Genomic DNA, 18,161 nt, shown 5'->3' with positions numbered 1-18,161 from the left:
AATGCTAAACGTAAATACAATAAGATTGTTATTCATGCCGGCGCTAATGATGTTCGACTTCGCCAGTCGGAGATCACTAAAAATAACATTAAAGAGGTGTGTGAACTTGCAAGCACGATGTCAGACACTGTAATATGCTCTGGTCCCCTCCCTGCTTACCGTGGTGATGAGATGCATAGCAGATTGTCATCACTCAATGGCTGGATGTCTAAGTGGTGCCCACAGAATAACATAGGTTTCATAGACAATTGGACGAGCTTTTGGGGCAGACCTGACCTGTTTAAAAGAGATGGTCTTCATCCCTCCTGGGGTGGTGCCACTCTTCTCTCTAGAAATATGGCAAATAGTCTTAGTGTTTATACTTGACTAACTGGGGCCCAGGTCAGGAAGCAGACAGACTGGCTAAACCGACCGTCTGCTAGCTGCCTCCCGTCACAGAGGTCAGTTAATTCTCAGCACATAGAGACTTTTTCACCTAGATATCACACTATAGAGACTGTGTCTGTTCCCCGAACTAGAAAATACAAAAAACGTCCAAACCAAGTTAAGATTAACAATTTAATTGAGGTTCAACAAATAAAAAACAGAAGCAATATGGATAAACAAATGATAAAGCTTGGCTTATTGAATATCAGATCCCTTTCTACGAAAACACTTTTTGTAAATAATATGATCACTGATCATAATATAGATGTACTCTGTTTGACAGAAACCTGGCTAAAACCTGATGATTACATTATTTTAAATGAGTCCACCCCCCAAGATTACTGTTATAAACATGAGCCACGTCTAAAAGGCAAAGGTGGAGGTGTTGCTTCAATTTATAACAACGTTTTCAGGATTTCTCAGAGGGCAGGCTACAAGTATAACTCGTTTGAAGTAATGGTACTTCATATAACATTATCCAAAGAAACAAATGTTAATGATAAATCCCCTGTTATGTTTGTACTGGCTACTGTATACAGGCCACCAGGGCACCATATAGACTTTATTAAAGAGTTTGGTGATTTTACATCTGAGTTAGTTCTGGCTGCAGATAAAGTTTTAATAGTTGGTGATTTTAATATCCATGTTGATAATGAAAACGATGCATTGGGATCAGCATTTATAGACATTCTGAACTCTATTGGTGTTAGACAACACGTTTCAGGACCTACTCATTGTCGAAATCATACTCTAGATTTAATACTGTCACATGGAATTGATGTTGATGGTGTTGAAATTATTCAGCCAAGTGATGATATCTCAGATCATTATTTAGTTCTTTGCAAAATTCATATAGCCAAAATTGTAAATTCTACTTCTTGTTACAAGTATGGAAGAACCATCACTTCTAACACAAAAGACTGCTTTTTAAGTTATCTTCCTGATGTATCCAAATTCCTTAGCATATCCAAAACCTCAGAACAACTTGATGATGTAACAGAAACTATGGACTCTCTCTTTTCTAGCACTTTAAATAAAGTTGCTCCTTTACGCTTAAGGAAGGTTAAGGAAAACAGTTTGACACCATGGTATAATGAGCATACTCGCACCCTAAAGAGAGCAGCCCGAAAAATGGAGCGCAGCTGGAGGAAAACAAAACTAGAGGTATTTCGTATTGCTTGGCGGGAAAGTAACATATCCTACAGAAAAGCATTAAAAACTGCTAGATCCGATTACTTTTCTTCTCTTTTAGAAGAAAACAAACATAACCCCAGGTATTTATTCAATACAGTGGCTAAATTAACGAAAAATAAAGCCTCAACAAGTGTTGACATTTCCCAACACCACAGCAGTAATGACTTTATGAACTACTTTACTTCTAAAATCGATACTATTAGAGATAAAATTGCAACCATTCAGCCGTCAGCTACAGTATCACATCAGACAGTGCACTATAGACCCCCTGAGGAACAGTTCCACTCATTCTCTACTATAGGAGAGGACGAATTGTATAAACTTGTTAAATCATCTAATCCAACAACATGTATGTTAGACCCTATACCATCTAAGCTCCTGAAAGAGGTGCTTCCAGAAGTCATAGATCCTCTTCTGACTATTATTAATTCCTCATTGTCATTAGGACATGTCCCCAAAACCTTCAAACTGGCTGTTATTAAGCCTCTCATCAAAAAACCACAACTTGACCCCAAAGAACTAGTTAATTATAGACCAATCTCGAATCTCCCTTTTCTGTCCAAGATACTAGAAAAGGTGGTATCCACACAATTATATTCCTTCTTAGAGAAAAATGGTATATGTGAGGATTTCCAGTCAGGATTTAGACCGTATCATAGTACTGAGACTGCTCTCCTTAGAGTTACAAATGATCTGCTCTTATCATCTGATCGTGGGTGTATCTCTCTATTAGTTTTATTGGATCTTAGTGCTGCGTTTGACACAATTGACCACAACATTCTTTTGCATAGACTTGAACACTTTGTTGGCATCAGTGGAAGTGCATTAGCATGGTTTAAATCGTACTTATATGACCGCCATCAGTTCGTAGCAGTGAATGAAGATGTATCCTATCGATCACAAGTGCAGTATGGAGTACCTCAAGGCTCAGTACTAGGGCCGCTACTCTTCACGCTTTATATGTTACCCTTGGGAGATATCATCAGGAAACATGGTGTTAGCTTTCACTGTTATGCTGATGATACTCAGCTCTATATTTCTTCGCAGCCCGGTGAAACACACCAATTTGAAAAACTAATGGATTGCATAGTCGATATAAAAAACTGGATGACGAGTAATTTCTTACTGCTAAATTCTGAAAAAGCAGAGGTGTTAATTATAGGACCTAAAAACTCGGCTTGTAATAACCTAGAACACTGTCTAAGACTTGATGGTTGCTCTGTCAATTCTTCATCATCAGTTAGGAACCTAGGTGTGCTACTTGATCGCAATCTTTCCTTAGAAAGCCACGTTTCTAGCATTTGTAAAACTGCATTTTTCCATCTCAAAAATATATCTAAATTACGGCCTATGCTCTCAATGTCAAATGCAGAAATGTTAATCCATGCATTTATGACCTCAAGGTTAGATTATTGTAATGCTTTATTGGGTGGTTGTTCTGCACGCTTAGTAAACAAACTACAGCTAGTCCAAAATGCAGCAGCAAGAGTTCTTACTAGAACCAGGAAGTATGACCATATTAGCCCGGTCCTGTCAACACTGGACTGGCTCCCTATCAAGCATCGCATAGATTTTAAAATATTGCTTATTACTTATAAAGCCCTGAATGGTTTAGCACCTCAGTATTTGAATGAGCTCCTTTTACATTATAATCCTCTACGTCCGCTACGTTCTCAAAACTCAGGCAATTTGATAATACCTAGAATATCAAAATCAACTGCAGGCGGCAGATCCTTTTCCTATTTGGCGCCCAAACTCTGGAATAACCTACCTAACATTGTTCGGGAGGCAGACACACTCTTGCAGTTTAAATCTAGATTAAAGACCCATCTCTTTAACCTGGCATACACATAACATACTAATATGCTTTTATTATCCAAATCCGTTAAAGGATTTTTAGGCTGCATTAATTAGGTAAACCGGAACCGGAAACACTTCCCATAACAACCTATGTACTTGCTACATCATTAGAAGAATGGCATCTACGCTAATATTTGTCTGTTTCTCTCTTGTTCCGAGGTCACCGTAGCCACCAGATCCAGTCCGTGTCCAGATCAGAGGGTCACTGCAGTCACCCGGATCCAGTACGTATCCAGACCAGATGCTGGATCAGCACCTAGAAAGGACCTCTACATCCCTGAAAGACAGCGGAGACCAGGACAACTAGAGCCCCAGATACAGATCCCCTGTAAAGACCTTGTCTCAGAGGAGCACCAGGACAAGACCACAGGAAACAGATGATTCTTCTGCACAATCTGACTTTGCTGCAGCCTGGAATTGAACTACTGGTTTCGTCTGGTCAGAGGAGAACTGGCCCCCCAACTGAGCCTGGTTTCTCCCAAGGTTTTTTTCTCCATTCTGTCACCGATGGAGTTTCGATTCCTTGCCGCTGTCGCCTCTGGCTTGCTTAGTTGGGGACACTTCATCTACAGCGATATCGTTGACTTGATTGCAAATAAATGCACAGACACTATTTAACTGAACAGAGATGACATAACTGAATCCAATGATGAACTGCCTTTAACTATCATTTTTGCATTATTGACACTGTTTTCCTAATGAATGTTGTTCAGTTGCTTTGACGCAATGTATTTTGTTTAAAGCGCTATATAAATAAAGGTGACATTGACATTGTTGTTTTGTTTTTCAGGATATTTTGAACACTTGTCACCCTAAAGCGACATTATGGATGTAATTAATTACCAAATAAGCAATGCAAAAGCCCAAAGTCATGCTGGAATATATGCTATCCGTTACATTTCTGAAGCTCCATTCAGCTCCGCAATAACTCGACTGATCGTCAAGAGTAATCCTTCAGTTCTGTTTCTTACCAATCGCCACATTCTCTGTAAAGTATCCAGTAATGTGTGAAATCTATGCAAGTGATGTTTAAATCACAAGTGTCATGATCCTAAAGATTAATAACACTAGCCCTCTGTAACAGTGAGTCAGAGATGTTCGGATGCATGTGCAGTACTTTATTTACAGCGTAGTCAAACAGGCAATAATCAGATAAAAGCATCAGGTATGCAGGACACATCCAAACTCAGAAACAGTACCAGGCAAAGGTTGGGGCAGGTGGCAGAGAATCAAAGTCGGTATTACACAATTCAAAGTCAAACAAGGAAGGAACAAACACACGGGGAAAAATTCTGAAATGCCAGACAGAACTAAACAAGACTTCGCAATTATTGCGACTCCAAACACAGTTTATATAGGGGAGTGGTAATGGGGAATACCTGGTGCTTATTAGCCCTAAGCACAGGATTATGGGAAATGGAGTTGGGAATGGAAATAGACACCAAATGCAATAGTTCTGTGTGGAGTGCCCTCTATAGGAGCTCATGGGCACTCCAGCTGATGATTGTGACAGTCACCCGGATCCAGTACGTATCCAGACCAGATGGTGGATCAGCACCTAGAAAGGACCTCTACATCCCTGAAAGACAGCGGAGACCAGGACAACTAGAGCCCCAGATACAGATCCCCTGTAAAGACCTTGTCTCAGAGGAGCACCAGGACAAGACCACAGGAAACAGATGATTCTTCTGCACAATCTGACTTTGCTGCAGCCTGGAATTGAACTACTGGTTTCGTCTGGTCAGAGGAGAACTGGCCCCCCAACTGAGCCTGGTTTCTCCCAAGGTTTTTTTCTCCATTCTGTCACCGATGGAGTTTTGGTTCCTCTGGCTTGCTTAGTTGGGCACACTTCATCTACACTGATATTGTCGACTGATTTCACAGATACTATTTAAACTGAACTGAGCTGGATGATGAAATCACTGAATTCAATGATGAACTGGCTTTTTGCATTATTGACAAACTACTTTCCTATTTAATATTGCAGAATGCTTTGACACAATCTGTATTGTTAAAAGCACTTTATAAAGGTGACTTGACTTGACGTATAACTGTTTCTTAGCCACATGAAACAAACTAGAGCTGTCACAATACAGTTTCAAAGCATCTTTACAGAAACAACATTCTGATGATAGTGTAATCAATTCACCTGGCAACACAAGTGTCACCGTGTGCAAGTTTTTCTCCCGATTTAGTGATTCAGTCTTGAATCTGGCTGGACGTCCTAATGAGGACAAACATCTGGTCTCTCACGGCTGTCCCTCGGCCGTCTCTCTCTGTGCCATGATCACACACACCTCGTAGACACGGAAGGCAGCGAAGCCGGTGGCCAGCAGACAGACGGCTCCCAGGACGTACCACCAGTTGAAGAGGCCGAAGGAAACTCCTTTGACGATGCAGTAGAGACTGAAACACACCAGAGCCACTGTGGAGAAGAGCTGCACACACAGCGGCGGCCCGGACGAGGACGGTTTCTCACCCATGATGAAGCCTTCAGTCGCTCACACTCAGGCAGACAGACCTGACAGAGAAACTGGCTTGAGAGGAACAACAATGCAACTAATAATTAAGATTGCCTGAGCAGTGAAATCTAAGTGAGTCTGTGTCATGATGGAAGAATGAACAGCACAAATGTCTTCTCAGGAGCTCCAGCGCAGCACTGAGAAGCAGAGAAGTAATCGCTGGCATTTATATCAGCCTCAGCTCACAAATCTTAGATTAAACACAGCAGAAACACCCGTCTAATCCGGCGCAGTCACTATCTCTGGGAATTAAGATGAGCATTTAAGAAACTCCAGCTTCTGTTACGCTGACCAGCAGGTTTCATATAATCAAGGTAAGTGCAACTGATAAAGAGCTTATAGACCGTAAGTTAAGGTTTTTCAGGTCGACTAGAGATACTTTCTGTTGCTGTACAGATTACAGAGACAGAAGAGAAAACGATATCATTGCAAGGAAACATAGAAGTATTGCAAACAGCAGCAGCCAACTTTAACAATCACATTTGTTTTTTTTGTTTTTTTTTATTTATATAGCACATTTCATACACAATGGTAATTCAAAGTGCTTTACATTAAAAGAAAGTACAATAATAATCAAGAAAAATAATAACAAGAATAAAACAAGCAATTTTAAAACTTTTAAAATTATTAAAAAATTTACTTATTTAAAACGAATTTAAAACAGTTAGAAAATGATTTTACATAAAAAAATAATAATAAAAAAACAGTGAAAATATAGTGCAATCAGTTCAGACATGTACAGTGCTCATTCAGTAAATGCACAGCTAAACAGATGAGTTTAAAGTCTAGATTTAAATGTGACTAGTGTTTTAGCACATCTGATCTCTTCTGGAAGCTGATTCCAGCTGCGGGCGGCATAGTAACTAAAGGAGGACTCCCCTTGTTTTGTGTGAACCCTTGGTATTTCTAACTGACTCGATCCTTATGATCTGAGTGCTCTGTTAGGTTTATATTCAGTGAACATATCTGAAATATATTTCGGTCCTAGGTCATTTAGTGACTTATATAAGAGTAAAAGTACTTTAAAATCAATCCTAAATGTAACTGGAAGCCAGTGTAAGGACCTGAGGACTGGTGTGATAAACAAACAAAGAAAACAAACAAACAAAAAAAGTTTTCAATCAAATATTTCAGATAAATGTTCTCATAAATGTCGGGAGCCATACAATTAAATACAATCAAAAATCTTTATTGCATTATTTATGAAATTTACAGGGTCAAGTTTCAAACATAAAAAGATGGACGAGGGCTTAAAAGTGGGAACTCAACACAAAACCTATTAAACTTAATTTATGTTAGTGCATTATAACATTATAACAGAATGCAAATGAGAAATTAGAACAGAATCAGAGCAGATCCGACAGATACTGTGTGACCTTTTCAATTCTCCTCAACTGAAGATGAACACACTGTGATTAGCTGATGAATACTGACGTCCAGTTCACAGAATTACAGTCCGAGGCTCAACTGAACATCAGATTTATAAGACATTTCATCAAATGATCAAGTGACTAAAACTTAACCATTCATTTCAGTGCAACACAAACAGAAATAAAGCAACTTGGAGATGAATGAAAGCAGTTCATCCAAACCTCACAGAGCTGAACATTAAAATTAAGGTATTTGTGTACTTGAACAGATGTCTGAATGAAACAGCTGTCCTCTGAGTGCTCTGTTAGCACAGTGTGAGTAACACGCCTCACCGCTAGATGGCGCTGCATCAGAGCTCTCTGTCAGTCTCTCAGCCTCATCCTAACAGGTCAGTCTGGCTCAGTGATGATGTCACCAGGCTCTGAAATCACCACGGTGATGACCTTATTTCCACGGCAACGTCCAGTTCAAGGATTAAAGCTACTGAGAAAAGCCTCTCAGGTGTGAGTGTTTGGAAACGGTCCAGACGCCGGCGCTCAAAAACACATTCTAGAGGTCATTTCTTTCTGAAATCCCCAGAGAGAGAATTACATTAGTGCAATATCACAAACACACACACACATCACTGCACTGATATGAATACTGAAGGATTAATGATTCATTCTGTCATCATTGATTACAAATCTATTACTTTCTCTCATCTGCAGAACACAAAAATCAGTCCACAGGACTTCACAGAAAGACGTTCAGTGCTTGACAACCAGAGTCTGGGTCTGTTTCTCAACACATGACTTCAGAAAGCCTGTATTAGAGCGAATCTCTTCTGTCTGCTCCTGTACTGCGGTCACCACGTTACACAAGAACTTTTCAGAATCAAAGATGCAGATTCAGATAAATCTATATTTTTATGTAACTGACTTTAAAAAAATTATGACCAGTCTTGTAGGAAAAAACAAATTAAGTGTCTATAACTTTAGAGACTAGTCTAGCAGTTAATGCAACCAGCCACTGGTCAGTTTCTATGTAAACATCACGTAGCATTTCACAGAAGAAAGAAAGTCATACAGCCTCAGATTGAAATCAATAATACAACAATAAAATAATCATGAGAAAAGGTGCTTTCTCTCATTAGCAATTATTCATGAATTCAGGAAGGTTTTATCCAGCTGAATCTATTGCAGAAGGTCCATTTCTAAATGAAGAGAGTTTCAGAAGGAAATGAAATGATGCATTCTGTTCTCACCAGCGGCTCCAGCTCTTTGCGGTCGATCAGGTTGAGTTCAGTGCAGAAGTAGTAGAAGTGTTTGTAGCAGGTGTTAACATGCGCTTCAGCTCCCATCAGAAGGATCCGGTCGAAATGATGGATGTAGACGTGCACAAACACACGGAAAAGACGACACAGGATCTTCTTACAGATCTGGATGAAGTTCTTTGGGAAGGGAATTCCTAAAAGATAAAAACAAAAAGAGGAAGAATGTAGAAAACAGAGAGGAAGTGAAAGAATGAAGATGTGGAGCAGACACCCTCATAACCAGAGGACTAGTTCAACAATCACAGAAATTAAATACAAACATCATCTGAACCTTCACAAGTCACGTTACCTTTATGTATATAGCACTTTATACAATACTGGTTGTGTCAAAGCAGCTTTACATTGTTAAACAGGAAAATAGCTTGTTAATACTGCAAGAGGACAATAACAGAGTCATTTTCCAGCTAAAGTCAGTTCATTGATAATTCATTGATGTCATCATCCAGTTCAGCTCTCTTCAATAGTGTCTGTGCAATCAGTCAAGTGTCCCCAACTAATCAAGCCAAAGAAACCAAACTCCATCGGTGACAGAATGGAGAAAAAAACCTTGGGAGAAACCAGGTTCAGTTGAGGGGCCAGTTCTCCTCTGACCAGACGAAACCAGTAGTTCAATTCCAGGCTGCAGCAAAGTCAGATTGTGCAGAAGAATCATCTGTTTCCTGTGGTCTTGTCCTGGTGCTCCTCTGAGACAAGGTCTTTACAGGGGATCTGTATCTGGGGCTCTAGACACACACACACACACACACACACGGAGCAGTGGGGGGTTCGGTGTCTTGCTCAAGGACTCCTCAGTCGTGGTATCGCCAGCCCGGGACTCTAACCCACAACCCTAGGGTTAGGAGTCAAACTCTCTAATTAGGCCACAACTTCCCCAAAGAGGAAACCACTGTATTTTAATCCCAATCCAATCAAAGATGCTGCATACATGCAACATGACAGCAGGAGCTCTGAATGAGATGCAGATTCACTCTCTAACAGCAGGAGGCGCTCATGGATCCACTCTAAACAAAGCAGCTCTGCGCTAATAAACACTACTTTAATATGCACTATACAGAGACGAGATGAAAAGAAAATATCATCTAAACTTTTCTAAAGACAGTCATTTCCCCTCAGAGATACATTCATATAAACTCCACCCTCAAATGTATGACGATTAATTTAACATCTCAACCGACTTGAATCGTCACATCTATCAGTGCTCAAATGTGCATCATCCCATCCATGCTGAACATGATGATGTCTAGCACCCCAACCCTAATCTATAATATTTGTAATTCTCTATTTCCCTGCAACTAATGCCTTGCTGTTCAAATGACAGATTAGTACAGCAAAACTGACTGTTTAATATGAAAATCACAAACTCTGTAAAAACAGGAAATCACCTGAACACCTACAGGAAGTGTCCTTCTCTACAGCAGCTGACCTGAAAAAAAGAAGCAAAAATGAAAAAGCCCTTTGTGGATGATCTGCTGGGGATGCTTACAGTCAGTCTGTTTATGATGGACCAGGGTCTGAATGGGTTCAAGGAAAACAGCAGGAATAAGTCTTGCATTTGCATCATATTTTAAGTACAAAGAAATCATCAAGCAGTTATTCTTCTGCAAAATAATGCTTGTGTATTGGTGGAAAGATTGTATATAGGGCTGTTGTGCAAGCGTACATGAGTTTGAGTGTTTGTGACACTGAATTAGTGACTTTGTTTCCGAACAAAAGCTCATTATGTTCTGCTCAGGGCCGAATGAAACGCTCCTTGTTTTCTGTGGAGCAGCGTTCAGATCACAGATCAGAGGCTCTCGTGACTCAATCAGACTACAGACTCCGATTACTCTGGATCACAGAAGCAGAGGAAGATGTTCAGTGCTCTGAAGAACAGCGAAACCCTACTTCATCAAGCTTTCAGGCCCATTTTCCTCCGAACCTCTGAGTTCCCATGATTCCTTCAGCCGTAAACAGCTCATTTCACCGAATAGCCACAGATTTCACTTTTCAGGCCATATAGTCATCAGTAAAAAACAAAAGTTAAAGCTGAAGTAGGTAACGTTTGTAAAAATGTATTTGTGAAACCTGTCATTATGTCCTGACAGTAGAATATGAGACAGATAATCTGTGAAAAAATCAAGCTCCTCTGGATCCTCCCAGTGCTCCTACTGCCATTTGCAGAAATTCACCGCTCCCGGTAAGAAACAACCAATCAGAGCTGCGGTCCGTAACTTTTTTTGTGTTCAAGATTTACAAATTGTATATAATAAGCGAGTACACCATGAATCCATTTTCCAAACCGTGTTTTTAGCCTGTCCTGAATCACTAGGGTACATCTATAATAAGTGTTTGTATTCGGACTATTTTACATTGCTTCGGGGGTACTGCGGCAGAGTAACCCAGTACCGTTGTGATTCTTCATAGACATAAACAGAGAGAAGTAGCTCCGGCTACAATGTTCTTCCGCAAGACACAAGCAGTTATGTTTATTAACCGCTAGAGCGTCAAAGGTTACGGACTGCAGCTTTAAACCAAAAGACTCAGAATGACTTATTGAGCATGGTATTATTCAGGTTAAAGCTACTGTACAGTATTTGTACAGATGATGGCGTGACACATTGCTGTTATATAGTGAGTTACGGCTGTGTGTAATTCAATTATCCACAGCATGCAGATATGTTTATAACCCTGTCTGAAAGCCCAGTCAGCGCAGGATAAGCCGAGCTGCTGACCGGTTTAGGCTCTCGTCATGTGATCGGTTGGGGAGAGTGAGTTAGTTACTGTAGGTCATCAGCACTCTTAATCCGCTCATAATACGTCCTGAAAAACAAAGTACTGTGAACATTTATATGCTGCAGCTTGATGAACCTTCACATTCTGAAGCGGACTGACAGACCCTGAGTAGATTCATCGTACTGATAATTCTAGACATAAGTGCTAATTATGAACATGACCGGTTTCTATTAGACAGGATTTTCTTTCAACCCATTGTTTGGCACAGGATGACACAGGAAGTCAAATGTGATGGACAGGATCTTCCTTTTCCTTCCTCTACCTCAAACTGAGAGACATTTCCTGACACTTCTCCCTATGAGAAGAGACTTTCCCAATCCTACCACTCACCAAAATTATTACACCTGCACAAAAACAATGCCTTTCAAAGTAGAGCCAGCACTGGCCCGTATCGGATCTGGCTTGAACTCACATCACAAACAGACTTTTAATGCATGCCACACATGTATTCCAGCATCAGCGTCCTCTAGCTCCAGTGCAGAGGGCAAACAATACCAGCCAGACATTACAAATGAAGTTTGAGAACTTTTTGGGTACTCTCTTAGATCACACTAATGTAGGGCTCAATCTAGCAATGGAAGAACAGCTAAACCATCAAAACTGAAAACCAAAAAATCTGTCAAAAATGGTTTGATCAAGAATCTCTGAGCAATTTGCAAGTGCCTCAGAATGCTGACCAATCAGAAACATGGAAACCCCAATAATAGAGATCCACGGCTTTACTGTGAAACATTAGTACAACACAAAAAGCACAATATATTCACAATCAACTGACAATAACTGAGAAATCATTCAATACAAAACCAGTGTTTGAACAACTGGAACAAACTGTATTAAAAAGATAAAAATAAAAACTGTCCATTAAAATGGAGAAATATGGGGAACTTTTCCCAAACATTTTTTTACAAATCAGAAAAAAAAACAAATTATATATATATATATATAAAACTGCATGTACAAAAACCCTTAGGAAATAAACCGATAACTCAGTATAGTACACTGCACTACACTGCAGGTCTAAACATCAGATCCTAAACACATCTGAACACTGAAGTGGATGATCTGAGAGAGAACGTCCCATAGAGAGATGATTAGAATCTGTGAAAATAACGGTCAAACAAAATCAAGAAATCACCAAATCAGAACAATATCCTCCAGATCCACAGGAACACAACAAATCAGCTTCTGCCAGTGGATCTTAATGCAGTTCTAATGATGTGAACACAAGAGCAGCATTTCTTTTGTGTGCAACTTTATCTTCATTTAACATAATGGATTTTACTTTCAATTATAGACTGTATTTGTTTCTCTTTTTTCCATTAAAAGACATTGATTTACATTTTTTAATTTTTATCTGTATAATTGTTTTAGCCACATGAATGTACAATATCTGTCAGTAAAGCACAAACTGCGCTGAAGAGTGAAGAGTGCTGTTTCAGTATCTCAGGCCGCTGTGGATCACAACAGGGTTCGGTTACAGCTGATGTGTCCTCAGAGCATCTGATGGCCTTGAATTATTGACAGCATGTTTGTGATTGTGCTCCTTCTGCCCTCGGTGATGAATGACCCACAGGAACGACACGACGTTTTCTGTGCATATGATCACACAGAGGGTTACACCAGACAGGGACTCTATGTCCAAAGAAAGCCAATGGAAAACTCAATGGAAATGAATGAACTAATTCCAACAACTCAGACAACTGCTCTCATACAAATCAAAGCGAAAATCACTTGAAATAAGGATCTGTGAGGCGTTTAGCAGCACCAGCATGTCTGCAACCATCCTGACGCCTGAGGATTTGAAGATTAATGGTCCAAAAAAACAGGGATCATTACAGTTAACAGCCCAAGATGCATCGAAATTTAACAAATCCATCACCAGGCAGAAAACTACAAGACGATGGGTTTCTCTGAGTCAGGAGTGAAGTGTAGACATGCTCCAGAAGAGAACCGACGTGCAGCACACATTCATACAACAGCTGTTTATAAACGGCTTCATAAAACTTAGCAAATATAAAGTTTATTCCTACAAATGCAACTCTTTTAAAATCTGTTTTCGTGAGAGACTCCTTAGAACTACAGCAGAAGACCCCTTTCAAATCCAAAAAGATATTCTTTATAAAAGTTAAGACTCGTCCACACATCTCCACGTCACTATATGGGAAGATTTACATTACGCCGCCCAGATGTTCACGCACAGAAAGAAGGTGTACCTTTTATTCTCGTTGTAGTATTGTTGTTGTTGTATAGACGCTGTGTGTTTCACTGTGAAAGTGAAACTGATTTGTTTGGCCTTTTAAAAGAGGACGAGATCCCCTTCATCATACCTGGAGCTGAGGAAATACATCAACTTTGCTCGGTGGATCGGCTTTCACCGTGTACATGTCCAGCCCGGGGTCGCTAACTGACTAAAGCTGGAAAACTGACTGTTTTCTAAGGTCCTCTTGCATTATCAGCACACTATTTTTCTGTTTAATACTGTAAACCTGCTTAAACACAATCTGTACTATATAAAGCGCTATAAAGGTGGCTTGACTTGAATTAAACATTGCAATTTCAGCAACAATAATATTCATAACAAATATAGTCAAAAACGTAATTTCTAATATTCCAGAGATGCTAATGGAACATGAAACACACACCGATGCTGGTGGGGAAGATGTCCTCGTTATTGATCTGCATCTCGATCCAGTCCATCAGCAGGTTCATGTACTGTTGAGCGGGCAGCGGCGTGGGCTTCTTGTACTTGTGCTCGTCCTGCCATCGGTACTCGTATCTCGGGCCGCCGGACATCACCGGACAGCTCTTTTCCGTGCAGAACTCACACACCGTGCCGTAGATGAGGTTGATGCGGTTGAAGAAGTCCACCACGTGCACAGCCACCCAGTCGTTCAGATCCTCGCCGTGTGGCAGCTGGACCGCTGCTCTCAGATCCACGCCCGAGTTTAGTGATGCCTGCGCACGCTTGTGCAGATCGAAGCGCTGCGTGCCCGGATCGAACTTACGCTTGGGCCGGAATGTCTTGTCTTTGTTAAACACTTGTTTGAGTGCGATGGACATGATGTCTAGTGACAGAATGAGTGGAGGACCTTCAGTCAGCGGCGAGTGAATACAGCACTGAGAGTCTGGAAGAGTCTGGATCCTCGGTGTTATAACACGCTCTCCTGAAAAACAAACAGAGTTCAGAACCTGTCCACACACGCTGATGGACTCATCCGCTCACAACATCAGCATTCAGCTCATCGCTCTCAAACAATAAATGGGGCATTCAGAGTCTAACTAACCAAATTTCAGAAATTTGCCTGGCTCAAATTTTTTAATTTGTTCATATTTTTTCTACAGAAAGATAAATATAGTGACTGAAACCAAGATATTAAATGACATGGATGAATATTTAATGTGAATATTCTCCTGTGATTCAGAGCCAAATTACAGGCGTGTAAAAATGACTTTAGAAAGATGGCAGCATCATAATGTTATTTTCACTCAGAGATCACTACGTCTGTTGATCTTTGTAGCATTATATCCCAACGGTGACCATTCATAAATGTGGAAAAGGCAGTTTTTGTGTTATTTTGCCAAAATCTGCATGCCTGTAACTCAAGACGTATTAAAGACATCTTAATGCCTTTTAGATATTGGATCTCAGCAAACTTTCCTTTTGGCTGTTTCATTTTTAAGGCCCTGTATGGTTCAGTTCCAGAGATATGGATGGAAATGTATCCTGTCAAAACAACTGCAATGAACATACCATAAACATTATTTTTCCCAAAGTCTGCATGCCTATAACTCAAGAGATATGGATAGAATTAAACATATTGCAATATAATTTAAGATTCTAGTTCTTCATAATCTTTTCCTTCTGAAACCCTATATCATTCAGTCCCAGAGATATGAGCATCTCAATGCAGCTCTGTGTCCAGACTGTTGAATATTACCCTTTTTCAGTGGTCGAAAACCAAATGCTGCTTAGTTTCTGAAATTCGTTGATGTGACATGGAGTGACCTAAATATGAGAACAACAATTGTTTAGACTAACAATCATCTCAGACAAACATTTGGCCACACTTGACTGAATTTGATGTTTCTCGTGATCTTAAACACCTATCGATCTAAAGACACTAATGCTTAAAAGCTTCAAAATAACTCAGTGTTTTGATAGCATTATAGTGTATACTGAGATGTTCCTCCCTCAGTAGTGTGTAGAAAACATCCCAAAGTGAGCAGAGCTGGGATCTAGACAAGCTCAAATATTAGAAAGTTTTTTGTTTTGATCACTACATTATTCCCATACACATGAAAGAAAGTACAATATATTGACTCTCACTGGTACTGCTAGTCATATCCTATATAATCCTGCAGTGCATAAATCATGACAGCCACTGAGTGAATCGACTGCATCTGTTTCGCTCGAGGCCAAAAGTCATGTAATGACCTCATCCTGAAAAGATTCTCCAGCTTCTGCTGCTCCACAGATTAAACACCATCTAAAACAAGAGATCCAAACCAAAAGACACAGCCAGATGTCATGGGGTGTGATGTGAAGCGTTTTAAGACTTTTCAAATACACTTCTGGTTGTACTGGATTAGACTTTTCCTGATTTTTCCTGTTTTCTGTGTTACGAGTGAGTTTAGCCAGTCAATGTTTAACTCTCATTACCTGCCCTAGTTTCAAACAGGGCAGATAACTAACCAGACATTCTTGTGCTCTGAGTCACTGTGCAGAAGAAATAACACAACGCACTGTTAGATCTATCTGATGTTAAATGCTGAATATTATTCAATCTCAATCTGTAATGCAATGCATTCAAGGTGCGTTTCATCAGTTCACACATTCAGATCTGATCAGTTTCATAAATATTGTCCGATCTCTTTCTGATGAAGTGCTACCAACAGATCGATGGGGTGTTTACTCTGATCAACAGGATCAAGAAAAGGAAATATAGCATAATACCATATGAAAAATATGTTATAATAATGGTCAGATCTGAATCAGTAAAAATATGTTTTCTAGGGGGAAAAAAAAAAGAGCAGAAAAGGTCTGAAAGTGATTGATGAAGAGACATGTGTGAGCAGGATCATACACGTCACACATCTTACACACATCCAGCAGAGAGCAGACTGATTATTATTTATTATTACTATTTTTGATTGCATACACCCAACAATACACAGATCTTACACAGTACACAGGCTAAACATTTTAACATTATACTGTCATCACGGTATGAGGGTTTAGTTTCTAACTGTTCATTTTCAGTAGTTGACAGCCAATAATTAACCCACTGTAGTCACACAAACCATGCACTTAGTACTGATTCCCCCTTCTGTCTGCAATCTGACCAGAAAAGGCCAGAGATCTTTCTTTAGTCGTGTCTCCAGGTGAGAAGTGCTGCTTCATCTGTCAGAGATGGTTCTGTGCTCTATTCCTCATCTATGGTCTCGACCAGGACACGAGCTCTTCTCATCTCATCTATTAGTCTGTCTTCTGTGATATAAGAGTACAGTGTCCTCCTTCAGTCTTACTTCAGGGGATGTGTTCAAAACAAACCCTAAAACTCATCTCATCTCTAGTTCTGAACTCCTTCCTCTAGTTATCAGTTAATTAACACTAACCCTAAAGAACAAAACTCACCTGACTAATGCAAAAGCTGCATACAAACCACGTCTACAGATTGACTCAGTTTCTTTAACTAATAAACTGAATTCACACATCACAAAGTTATATTTACACAAAACAACAAAAGCCAAAACACCGCGACTCTGAAACGGGAGCATGGACACAAAACACACACAACGGAGCTAAAGAAACATCAAACATCAACCGAGTGAGAATGACCTATAATACGATACATTTGTGAGATACTCTTACCGCGACTGCTGTTCCGAATGTGCTCGAGTGTGAGTGTGTGTGTGTGTGTGTGTGTGTGAGAGAGAGAGTCCTCCTCTAACAAACTCAAATGCATGTGGTTTCACTGCTGCTGCAGAATAAGCGAGCAGTGGCGCCATCTAGCGGTCACACAGAGACTCATTCTGTGATCATTCTTCCCTGAAGAACGTTTTCTTAAAATATATATATATATATATATATTTATTTATTATATATATTTCTACACAACAAGTGAATAACCGATAAATGGTGTCATCTAGAGGTCGTATTACAGGATTAGTTTTAGGGTAGACCAATTTACCTGACTAGCCAGCTAATCCAGCTTCATGATACAGGCCCCAGGATGAGTTTTTGCTCATGTGGCTCTAGTCATCCTGGGACCTGTACCATGAAGCCGGATTAGCTGGCTAGTCAGGTAAATTTCAGGTTAGTTTGCACCAATCCTGCTCCAGGGGTTAGAGATCTCAAACTGAAGCTGGACCAATCAGATGTGAGAGAAGTGACACATGTCTGACACAAAGACACTCCAGTTTATCTTGCTCCAAATTAAAGGTCACTAATGCTATAAATATATAAATAAATAATGAAATAAAGTCTGGCTTTAATTATAATTACTGAGTCATTTTATGATTTATATCATTATTATGACTCATATTATTATTATTATTATTTATCTATTACACACAAGCAATTTTAGTTTAACAGTTATTATAAATCATGTATTGTAAATAAATATGAATGTATACAGATCATGTAATATAAATAAGTTGTAGTATCAATAGATTGCACTATTTAAAAAAAAAAAATCTGACCT

The 18,161-nt window shown here is 39.7% G+C and overlaps 1 protein-coding gene across 2 annotated transcripts; it reads right to left on the bottom strand.

The window, feature by feature from the left end:
- Positions 1-7,170: 7,170 nt before the first annotated feature.
- LOC132140119 (MOB kinase activator 3B) lies at positions 7,171-17,404 on the bottom strand. Of its 2 annotated transcripts, none has more exons than XM_059548956.1 (4): positions 17,324-17,404; positions 14,100-14,599; positions 8,617-8,819; positions 7,171-7,939 (listed from the first exon to the last, which is right to left on the bottom strand). In XM_059548956.1, the coding sequence occupies exons 2-4, from the start codon at positions 14,515-14,517 to the stop codon at positions 7,910-7,912; spliced, it is 651 nt and encodes a 216-aa protein (XP_059404939.1). In that variant the 5' UTR covers positions 14,518-14,599; positions 17,324-17,404; the 3' UTR covers positions 7,171-7,909. The 2 variants fall into 2 exon arrangements, with proteins under 2 accessions (XP_059404939.1, XP_059404940.1); XM_059548957.1 differs by lacking the exon at positions 17,324-17,404 and adding an exon at positions 16,753-16,789.
- Positions 17,405-18,161: the final 757 nt, after the last annotated feature.

The sequence above is a fragment of the Carassius carassius genome, chromosome 4 (genome assembly GCF_963082965.1).
Source record: "Carassius carassius chromosome 4, fCarCar2.1, whole genome shotgun sequence".
In the NCBI taxonomy this organism is placed as follows: Eukaryota; Metazoa; Chordata; class Actinopteri; order Cypriniformes; family Cyprinidae; genus Carassius; species Carassius carassius.
Note: the sequence above shows the minus strand (reverse complement) of the source record. Positions and strands in the feature narration are given on the sequence as shown.

Bases quoted from the DNA above. Each gene is read 5' to 3' on its own strand.
- LOC132140119 (XM_059548956.1), bottom strand. From the start codon at position 14,517: ATGTCCATCGCACTCAAACAAGTGTTTAACAAAGACAAGACATTCCGG. The intron at 8,820-14,099 runs GTGTGTGTTTCA...TTTATCTTTTAG, and splicing joins CATCTTCCCCACCAGCATCG to GAATTCCCTTCCCAAAGAAC. The intron at 7,940-8,616 runs GTGAGAACAGAA...TGGGGATTTCAG, and splicing joins GCAAAGAGCTGGAGCCGCTG to AAAGAAATGACCTCTAGAAT.